This window comes from Vollenhovia emeryi, unplaced genomic scaffold (genome assembly GCF_000949405.1).
Source record: "Vollenhovia emeryi isolate VEMERY1.0 unplaced genomic scaffold, V.emery_V1.0 DF939287.1, whole genome shotgun sequence".
NCBI classification, from domain to species: Eukaryota; Metazoa; Arthropoda; class Insecta; order Hymenoptera; family Formicidae; genus Vollenhovia; species Vollenhovia emeryi.
In genome coordinates, this window is record NW_011967079.1 from 145,755 (window position 1) to 156,983 (window position 11,229).

The window sequence follows — 11,229 nt, forward strand, 5'->3', positions numbered from 1 at the left end:
CTGATTCAATCCTCTCGCGTTTCCGTTCGTTCTATTTAAGTTATTGGCGGCGGGCGCGTAAAACTGCGGGAAAAGTAGGCTAAAGATAGTCGTAAGGAGAAATAGAGAAAGAGAGAGGAAACTAGGCGCGATCCGGCGCTCTGATTGGTTCATCGACCTCTTCGACGGAGCGCTCCGCTTGTTTTTGCGATCGATGATGAAAGCGCGGAAGCGTGGCGAAGATGTATAATAAAAGTTCCTGGAACTTGGCGGAAACCTTCGGCAAACCGGTCTATCGATCCGACTCGCCGGCGGATTCTTGTCCATACTTAGCAGTACGTGTTTATCGCTAAAAGCGACCGTCTGAATTGCATTCAACTCAAACATCGGATTGAAACAGAAAAAAGAGCCAAAGAGTCTTGAGAAATGGAGTCTTGTGTAACCGTAACATCGATTTAACAAACGTTTTACCCTTCCTTTTAACGCTTTCGGCGAAACTCTGTCCGCTCAGTTTTATTTATCTTTATTTCTCAGTCTTTTAAATCGGAGAAACTTTAAAGTAAACTACTTGCTTACTTTCATTCGCTTATCTTCGTTTTCAACTTTATACAGTCGTCGCGCGGGCTTTTTAAAATAAATATTATTTTCCAAATTAAGATCTTTCTTTATGCGCTACATACCCGAAAACACGCCTAATTAAACAAAGGCAAATATTCGAGATCTCGACGTAAAAGATATGAATTTATTTTTATACGGGAATCTCTCGAGATTTCATGCGTTTCTTATTGAAAAAAAAAATACTGCCATTAGGGACGAGCCTATCTGGTATTTTTATGTTTCTTCCGCTTTACTTGTAACTAAATCATGAAGCCGTGTAAAAGTAAATGCTCCGCCCTATCAACTATACAGGGTGCTCCGCAACTTTCTGACCGCCATTCACGGGAAGATAGAGGGGATTAAGACAAACAGAAAAGTCCTGTACCATTTTGCACTTGGAGGAATAGTTATCCAGATATTGATGTTCAAAAATCGCCGTATTAGCCCAACCTACTGGCAAATGTATGCGCCCGGTGAGATCCGCCCACCTATCGGCCACCGCACGAGGCGGTGCGCGGCGAGTAGGGAGGCGCACCGCTGCCCGTCCGCCACTTACACGACCGCTCGCACAGCGGTCAACTTTTTTCATAAGTCTCCCTATTCCTTTAAACCATAAGTGTGACGGTTACAACAATTTATATAAATTAATATAAAACTTCTGTCATGTCATCACGCGAATGCGACACACTTCGGCCGGCGAGACTCGCAACGGCCAATCGGCATCGCGGAAAAGCGGCAACAATACGAGCGCGACCGAGAACGCACTTCGGGCGTTTCATGCATTTTTTTTATCGTGGAGGATACGATGGAATACATTTAAAGATACGCAGTAACAATGAAATAATGTAGACTCAGGACTAAAAGCTTACAATAATTCACGCTGTAACAAAAAACATTCTTGCAGTCTACTTTACTTATCACAACTTTCCACAGTCTTATTGACTATTGTGTTTAAATAAGAGTGGGTGATGTAAGAAGATGCAGAACAAGATAGGCAGTCTAAAAGTTTATTATCTCCTTTGTTCACCCATGTGTCAAATACTTTCCACGAAATATAATTATAATGTATACCATTACAATATGTCCATTCCTTCCAACCTGGCAAAAGTCTGCACAATACAAAGAAAACGTAATAAAATAGGAGAAAATTTGTATTTTTATGGTCTAGACATAAAGAATAAAACAAAGTATTAAGGTAAGAAAAGGAAAAGAAGTCCAATACAAACGGAAGAGGTAGATTGTGTCACAGATCACAGGTCGAGACGACGTAATATTTAAAAACAATCCACGTGTCGATTCCTCATGGAATTTCTCGTGGGAAAATAGCGCGACATCCGAAGGATTAATATCATGTCTCCTTGTAAATCAGAGATCCCCAATCTACAGCCCAATTTACGGCCAGATTCGACCCGTTAAGATATCAGAAGATATCACGTTTAAATAATTGTTTATATAATTTTTCACATTGTTACTTTGTATAGCTCGTCATTATTTGGCCTTTTCGTTTACTTATTTGTATTCGCACTTAACGAGCATGTCTCTTCTTTTAATATAGTCAATCTTGAGAAGAAGTTCGGAAATTTTGTGCGTAAACTGGTTCTCGAAAAATATGAGCAATACACATTTCCCGTATGAAATTTGGAAAAGCGTTATTCTTCTTCAAGAAAAGCGTCCTTTATAGATTTCGTCCAAATGTGGTGAAAGGACACAAATTGAGTCGATTCTCACGGAGAGATAGACTAAAACAAGGTGTAGAAAATTGACCTTCGTCAGTGCAGCTGCACTCGCGTTACAAATTTTTCGCGTCGATTGCTTCCTCCATTGTTTTCTTCTCTTTTCTAGCTCTGCGAAAAATCTCGCGAAAACTCATCAGAATTTTTACTGCGACGATAATACGATTAGCGTTTATTTTGTTTCTTCAATCGCCATTCGAATACTGTGCTTTCAATAATTGAAAACCGACGGATTCGATAAAAGTTTATCGACGAAACTTTAGTATCCATTGTCGCTGCATCATCTGTTCCGCGATAAAATCCTCGTTTCAGGAACCACGACGTTGACGAGCGCGGCGCAAAAGAATGCGACAAATACTCGACTGGAATTCGTGGCGAGTCGCCGGTGACACACATGCGTGCGCGTAAACACGCGCACACAGAGGCAGTGACGGGTTCACAAGGTCGTCGCTGGAAACGTCAGGATAGCGGGTGGCGCGCAACTGTAGGTTAGAATTCGATTGCGTTTCGTTTACCGCCGCGTTCTGGAAACGGCTTACTCCCGGCCGATTCCCGTGCGAAAGTCAACGATTTGTCCCGCTCAGTCGCGAAGAAATTCACACGATCGGATCGGAGCGGATGACGAAGTCGATGATCTCACCTGTTGGTACGTTGCTCATCTCGATGGTCTCGCGGCGCGAAGTTGGAAAAAATGACGATGCCCTGTCGGCCGTGCAGAAAGGATCGACGTGTCCCAGCGTCACAAATCGGTTCACCAGGAAGCGAACATACGTTCTCCGATACAGCGGAAAGATCGATCGGTTCCGTCTTGACGGCGAGCTGACTGAGCACAGGCGGCCATATTGGAAGCGCGCCTGCTAGTGGTGCCGCGTAGCGAGCGTTCGGTAACACTTCGGGCGACTCGGCGGAGAAATTTGATAACAATAGTCTAATCAGCGGCTATAAATACGCGCTACAAAATTTATATCTTGTTGGTGGATCAGGAATATAAAAATAGAAAATTTATATAAATCGAAGATCATATATGTATGCAATATTAAATTTAATAATAATAAATTTATTAGATTAAGAGTAGTAAAAAACAAAAATTTTTTATTGAAAATTCAGTAAAAGAAATGTATCCCTTTATTACCAAAAAAATGTATTTTTTAGCTTAGTAATTACTCAAAATGTGTAGTTTCAAAAATTAATATAAAAAATCTAATTTTGTTGCTTAATTATTTATTAACTTTTGAAGCACGACTTTGAAACCGTGCACCAACTTTACTGAAGTTATGTAAAATTCCATGTTTTATTTTCACTTTTGATCCAGAAGATAACAAAAATAACGATAGCTTAACTGTGATTGAAAGAGTTTAATTAAAAATGAAAAGTATTAAAAAATACTATTCAGTCTATATGCATACATATATCATGTAAATTCACTAAGGAAGTTTTTTTACCTCAAAAATACCGATGTTCCTGCTTAATTTTTACCCTACTTTAAAGAAAACTCGGTTTTTTAATCTCTAGTAATTTAAAATATCTGAAGACTATAAGCGAGTTATTAGATAATTTCATTCTACTCCACAAAATTTGCAATTCACAATTATTAATAATTTTTTACCTTCCTTTTTTAATTGTTCCCAATTAGCAAATTACTTTCTATGTGATAAGGTCGAGTCAACTGCGGAATAGATGAGAATTAATTAGCACGGCGAAAATTCCTTTTTTAACAACATTTATTTCTAATATGCCTATTGTCTATGTACAGTTACACATCGGCGTGATCTATGCAACGCAAAACACAACGAGTCCCTACAAGCTACGTGCGCGATTGTTAACAATAATAAGGTCCTTAGACGTGACACGGGTGATCGTACACCGTAGGGTACGATCGTCGTCAACGTATAAATGATTCGCGTCGCCGTTCCCTCGTGGAAGCATAGAAATTCTATGTCAGATACCAGATATGTGTACTCGTATATTTATATCGTAAACTCGCCCGTGGTTGACGCGCTCGTCTGCCCGAAGGCAGCGCGATTCCGCTTATCAGTCGGTCGACTTTATCGTATCCACAGAACTCGAGCCGGAGCAGCGCGCGCCGAACGATCCGGTGGGATTATAATTCGAGGATCCGAATTCCAAATCATACCGGATTCCAAAAGTACCATACAACAAACATCCCAACTCCAGAATTATAAGCTATGCCGTGAAAGGAAGCTGCACCGCTTTTTCACCCACTTTGTCTTTCACCTCTCGCCTCCAATCCTTTGCAAAATGCGTCTATCGATTGCCATGTTTCTTTTTCCTTGGAGAGGAAAGGGATCGCACTGGGGATCAATTGATTACGAGATCGTTTCTGGCTTCTTCCGCGCATGGCTTAGAATTCAGATGATTTTTCACGGTTTGAAACACACTCGGCTCTTCGAGAACCTCAAATTATTGTCGCCCTTCCTAATTAAGCCTGTCAACGCACACACGACACGCAACATATCTGTTCTAGGAAGCGTCTATTCGCGCAAAAGATACATTTACCTGGAAGCAGTAACATAGTATATTCGGCAAATATATGCTGGATTCCCTTTGCGCCATTTGACTCGCGAAGTTTCAGTCTTTCCCTGAAGTCACTGATATTCCCCTCAGATTTTTCCCGCGGAACTATTTAATTTCCATAGATATGTGGAACCTTATAGCATCCGCGGCGCCAACACGTGCGGCTCTCGCTTCTTTCCAACATGGCGTCTCGCAGGCTGGCTGGGGTTTGGCGATTGTTCCAGATTGGAAATCGAAAGTAACCCGAACGTATAAAGTCTGCGATAAATAATTATTGCTCGATTGATACGAAGCTGTCGCGAAGAATCGTTCGGCCCTAATCTTGGTACAGGTGTATCATACACAGTCGCTGTATATTTACACGAAGGTCTACAACATTCCTGCTCAAAGAGTCCGATCGAATCACACGAAAGAAAATCGATTCGATCTCATTTTTTATGTTCTCAGATTATTCTATATCTGTAGATAAGTCTTCTATCTTCCTTTCTATCTTGTTTTCACTGTTAAAAAATGATTCTTCGATTTAAACGTCAGATTGCGCTCTCGATAAGATACAAGATTTCCTCTACGTTTTAATTACGTATAGTTTTGATATAAACATACAAGAATATTCTTGGATATAGAACTAAGTCCGATTCTCGTATTAACGTCAAAACGTAATTTGTTTGAATTGACAGATCGATAGGAAAGCGTTTAATACGCGGATAAATATTTGTGGTGGTTTAATTGAGAAACCTGGACTAAAACGACAGTCTGCGATGAAATTACATAGACTGTCCCTAAAAGGAAAGTCCCTAAGTCACCCCAAACTTAGGAACATCCTGTATAAACTTCAAATCAGCTTCTGCCATCTCTCACTGGCTTCTTCAAGCAGGGATACTACGCGAGAATCGCCTTTCCGGTTGTCCAACTTGGCCTCTTATAAAAATAGTGTCGGAGAACAGGAAGCGCGAATCAATGATATAATCGAACGTTCGGAAACTACAAGTTCTGATTTTCAGAGATTGATTTTCGAATAATGTCCATTTGTATCCTCGATTCGCTACCTTCCTACGTCGAAAAGCGTGGGAATAAGTTCCCAGCGACTCGTCGAGTTCCAACTTCGCGCTCGAAGAATGTCGCGCGCACAAGATCTGCTTTTAATTACTTTACACAAAGACATCGATCTCTAATGGCATCTATTACCGATCTACGCACCTGTCCTCTTAGGCAACTTATTTGCAATTTTGCACTAACGACGCCCAATTGTCGATCCTCGCCGGCGTCGGTTGCGTGCTAATGGAAGTTAACGAGCCCCGTCTTCATTAAAAGATGTCCTCGACATCGGCGTAATTACGGTCCCAATATCCGCCAAGGAACGTCCAATCTTCCTGGCCCGTGTAAGGATTCGTGCCGGCTTGGAACCACCTGTAGACGTATATTTTCTAAGTCGTCAAGTCGCATTAGACGTCAGAGATTATTAATCTCTAATTGTTTCAAGCCGTTAAATTCCATAATGCGCAATTTTATTTAAAGCAGTTGTGCTTTTGGAAAGCTGCGGATTAATACTAGAAATAATATAATAATTTAACGCTCGATAATTACATATCGTAAGGGAAGAGCATGTATTATTAACACCTCAATGTCATTTAAATTATAGGATCTTTCGAAAATATAATTCTGGAAATTATTGAATTAAGTTCCGTTTCTCAAGTATGAGCAAAAATGCCGTTTCCAAGTAAAACAATTGGTTATACCTGGGAACATACTCGTTTCCCTTCTTCTGCTTGCGCGCTTTGCGGGAATTCCTCTGTTTTTCCTCAAGCCTGGCCTTCTCAGACGCAGCCCCATCCTGATCGCCGTTCTCCAGCTTGCGAATATCCGGTCTCAGTCTGGAGTCAGTCGGGCAAAGGCTTTCTCTCATATCAGGCTCCAGCTCGTTCAGTGACATCGCGAACGTCGTGAACTGATAATACTGCAAATTACGGTTACATCTTTGTATATCATTAAACATAAATCGATGTGCATGAAATAAAACTTACTCTTAATCGAATTGATAGAAGCTAAATAAGAATAAAGAATAATGTAAGAAATAATATGTGCAACGGAATAATTTATTACGAAGACTATTAAAATATAATATATTTGTTTTAAGTTTGAATAAAATTTTTGCAAGGAATTAATCGAATCGTTCGAAGTGTTAGCTTGATTCAACTAACATCCGAACTGTTGCTGGGCCTCGGTGTGGCCTCCCAAAGTGCGATAGATCCTGGAATCTCGTCTACGATCGGAATGTCGTCAACAAATGTACTGCCAAAGGGCTCCTCTATCGCATCCTGCGGATAAGAAAAATATTCATCCTACGTAGTACAATAAATAAAGGAGCTATTTTTAAAAATGAATCGATTTATTCAGTGAAGATTGTTTTTTACCTGATGCAGGGGCTTGAAAGCTCCGACTTTGAGACTGTGGAGCTTCGCCAAGACCTTTTTGTGTCCTGGACTTCCCTGCGGACTTTTGGCCTCCAGTTTGATCTTTTCCAGCGTTTCCTCGTACAACGAGGGCTCGCAGGATCGTAAAATCTCGGTCCATTGGCCGTAAAGGAAAAGTAACTTTCTTTTTCTAAACAAACAAGGAACGTGTAGTAACAACAATGAAATATTTTGTTTCATTATATTAAGAACATTTTTTTCCTTTGTATTCCCATCTAATTGACTTTAATTAAAGTTTACTCTTGATTCGTTATAAATCCCTCGACGCGATGGACGTCCTTGCCATTCAGGGTGCTTTTAATGAAACACAACTTAGCTTTCAAGTCATCTCCTCCGTGCTGCCTGATCTCCAGAGGGCCTGATTGCTCCATCCACAATTGACCCACCAAGACATTGTGAAGGATGCAATTGACATTTTGCCAAGTGTAAGACTCCTTCCATCTGTTCGAGTGTGATCATTAATACATCGAACATCTAGATAGTCTCGATCCTTAGAGTTTTTATAATATTTTTCATTCTTTGGTAGAGGAAAGTCCCCTATTATGAGACAAGCGCCTAATGTTAGATAGCAGGATTTCTGCTAAATTAACAGGCATCATCTGTTGGTTCCACCAATTTATTGCCCTTTGAGTGAAATCTGTTTAGTGCAAAATTGTTAGATGATGTAATCGTTGCGAAAAGAAGATCTGTGATTAAATTTAGATGTTGAAAACCTGCTACCTCATATTAGAAGTCTGTCCCGTAACAGGGGACATTTCTCTAATAATTAATTTGCACTCTCAACAAAAGATCTTCTTGCTTTCTTAACTTTCAGTGATAATGAAGTTAGATGAATATTGAGAAAACAAAAGAGACAATTGACAAAAATAATTAACATTAAACAAAGTAAATAGCCACGATACTGGAATGTAAACATGTAAAAATGCAATATTGGTATATAAGTTAGCTAATTGTGATTGTATTTATTAACTAACTTGGGTAATTCGACCGTGACAACCCCTTTCGGGTGCACCTCCAGTGATTTCCCCCAGAATTTCAATTTAGGATGGATGCTGCCGTGAAAGATGAAGTCCTCGCTGTCAGCGTAAAACGCGGACACCGGTGGATGATGCGAGACCTGTTCGCATATTATCCTGAAGAAGAGATTCGAAGAAAAAAATAACTTCCAGAGAAAAGGAGAAATAACAGATTGGCTAATAAAATTAATAATTGGTAGATAAAATTAAGAATTAGTTGATAAAATAATATCAAGCATGGTGAGTCAACTTTAACTGGAAATAACAAATTGTTACTAATGAATTGATAAATACAATTAATGTGAAGCAGTTAATTACCGGAAGTCCTCGCGCTGTAATTCGTACGTTTCGCCCAAAATTGGATTGAAAGGTTTTCCAAAGCGCTCCCAGTTCGAAGCGAGGGCACTCACAGCGAAAGCCGCAACGTACTGCGTAATCATTAATTTCGTTTATTAATAGTGCTGGGTGGATTATTGATTTATCATCTCGATTGAATTTATAAGGGCAATTTCTCGCGAACCTGAAGCCTCAAGACCGGCGATTCCTGCTGAGATGCTTGCTTGAGCAATATGGCATATTCCATATATTCCGCGACGCGTTGCAGGAAAGAGAGGGGCTCGTTGAAGATGACCGGCATGCTGGTCTTGCTGATGTCCTTGCCCAGCTGAAGCGTCATTGAGCAGAGATTTACTTCGGAGTGACCCGGAACTGGTAACGATGTTCTTGGAAAGTAAAACGTGCTACGATAAAAATTTGAGCGAAAGAAACAATTTTTCTAAAGATGGTTCAATTTTAGCTCATACAAATTTGGCGAAAAAACGAAACGATGATTTCTCAGAACTCCGAATTTTCGAGTATACTTGCACTTTTTAACGCGACTGAAAATTTTCGAAGTCTCAAAAAATATCTATAGATCGATGAATTTAAACATTCGGCGAATATTTATATACTGCCAACCTGTAACGTCCCGGTATCCTTTCGTTGGCCATTGTAAGAGTCTCCCGTGGCTATCGAGCGCCCCGACAACGGCAGGAGCCTTCAATCTGTCGTTCTTGTGAGTCGATACTTCGATTTCCACTAACATCGACCAGTAATTATGAGGCTTTATCAGAAGATACGTGAGAATTCGAATTATTTGACCACATTTTTCGCTGGAAATTTGACAGAAAGTTTGCAGCTCTTCAAATCCCTTCGAAATCCCCCCAAATTCCTAAGCAGATTATTGGCGACTTAAAGGATTACGCGGTATACGGTTTCAGATTTACAGTGCAATTTTAGAAATCGAAAATTTTATATAAAAACTTGTCTGTCAGGTATTTGAAGATATCAGTTCTGTATCGAAATTCCAAACTTGACAGTTGAGTTTTTTTTAGAAATAAAAGCAAGCCGGTTCTCGGATTTTCAAAGAATACAATACATTAAAATCCCTTTAGAAACATATAATTTCAAGTGTACAGATAAATCCCTTGGAAGATCTATTTGTGTTGGCCAGAAGTGATGTTTAGATAGTTCGATCCTCGGAGTTCTGAATCGTCGAATTGTGTAGATGAATCCTCGGATTGTTCAGGGATTCTTTGATCTTCCGTGGCGCAAATGGAACGAGGGGGGAGAGGGGAGCGCGGTATCTCTAAATGGACCGTCCGGTTCTCCAGAGAGAAAGAGCCTTGTCTCGCTAGCTTGGTGACATCCCGGCAATTATTCCGATTAGCTCTGGAGCCGCGGATGATGCCACACGCGGAGGATTTTCGCGACCGTTCGACACTCGTCGTCACTCGCTCATGGCGGTCGGGAATTTTTGGAGAACGAGATCGCCAAGACCGGAAGCCACACGACGTTGTTTCAGCTTCGTCTCACGATCAGCTGTACAATTGAAGACTGTTGAGCCTGCGGGCGTGACGGCGAGCTCCCCCTTTGCTTTTGGAGCAAATATCAATAAATCCGAGCATGACCGTTGAGCTCCCGAGGATTTCCGTTGGGACGACCGACTGATTCGCTCGTGAGGAACGATATAACGGCAAACTCAAAAGATTTTCTTAAAAGCGATGTCTCAAATGTCAATGAAGTTTCAACATAAATGTGATAGACTTTTAATTTTTCAGATACAACCTTATAATTTTTTCTTCTTTTCGAGTAAAATGCACGGCGAATTAATAAAATAATAGAAATTAAAAGTAATATTGTATAAAAAAAAATAATTAAAAGTCGTCTTTAATTTTTCAGGGTTTATCGATTGAAGTTTGAGGAATTAATTCGGGGGAAATTTATAGCTGTTGATAAATGATTTTCTGAAACGTGTTTTTATTTTAAAATAGAGAAAAAGCGCCTTAGTGTGGATGAAGAGCGAAATATTTTTTTTACGTTTTTATTCCAGCGGCTCATTAAATTTTAATTAATTCAATTAATACGTAATACCAAGGACTGCATCATTCCGATTTAACGTACGGAGTTATATATACACAAAAATCAATAAATGCGAAGGCGGAAGGGCAAAGTTTCAACAACGTGAACGAGCACGTGAAACACCCGCGATTGAAAAAGACGTCGTATCACGCAATCAAGCGGTCTGCGTGGAAAATACGGGATGAATTTAATTAACGCATACCCCCATACATATGCAATGTCGAGACCACAATGCTGCCCTTATCGCGCGCAATCCACCCGATAAAATTGGCGCCAGACACGAAGAGCATTCACCAGAGAACCGTTGAGAATGCAAAGATCTTAACTGATAAAAGATACTTTAAACAACAAACCGTATTCCGAAGTCTGAAACTGCACCTTCGCGTCTTTTTAATCTTTCTTGCTTCAATGCTGGTAGTTCGTTAAATAAATCTGTGGCCAGCCGATGTTTCGGCAACGTGCAATACCTACGGCAGATCAAATGTGACCCGTTATAGG

The 11,229-nt window shown here is 40.2% G+C and overlaps 1 protein-coding gene across 2 annotated transcripts; it reads right to left on the minus strand.

The window, feature by feature from the left end:
* Positions 1-4,012: 4,012 nt before the first annotated feature.
* On the minus strand, positions 4,013-10,217 carry LOC105559181 (oxysterol-binding protein-related protein 2). Of its 2 annotated transcripts, none has more exons than XM_012007284.1 (9): positions 9,787-10,217; positions 8,852-9,053; positions 8,650-8,759; positions 8,290-8,448; positions 7,556-7,756; positions 7,256-7,445; positions 7,043-7,159; positions 6,581-6,798; positions 4,013-6,251 (listed from the first exon to the last, which is right to left on the minus strand). In XM_012007284.1, the coding sequence occupies exons 2-9, from the start codon at positions 9,005-9,007 to the stop codon at positions 6,149-6,151; spliced, it is 1,254 nt and encodes a 417-aa protein (XP_011862674.1). In that variant the 5' UTR covers positions 9,008-9,053; positions 9,787-10,217; the 3' UTR covers positions 4,013-6,148. The 2 variants fall into 2 exon arrangements, with proteins under 2 accessions (XP_011862674.1, XP_011862673.1); XM_012007283.1 differs by having other exon boundaries at positions 9,289-10,217.
* Between the last annotated feature and the right edge of the window lie 1,012 nt (positions 10,218-11,229).

What these genes read in the sequence shown, in the direction of transcription:
- LOC105559181 (XM_012007283.1), bottom strand. Translation starts at nt 9,320, where the DNA reads ATGGCCAACGAAAGGATACCGGGACGTTACAG. An exon ending in GTCACGGTCGAATTACCCAA is followed by an intron (nt 7,757 to 8,289) that starts GTTAGTTAATAA and finishes ACACTCGAACAG; the next exon opens with ATGGAAGGAGTCTTACACTT. An exon ending in GGCCCAGCAACAGTTCGGAT is followed by an intron (nt 6,799 to 7,042) that starts GTTAGTTGAATC and finishes CGTAATTTGCAG; the next exon opens with TATTATCAGTTCACGACGTT.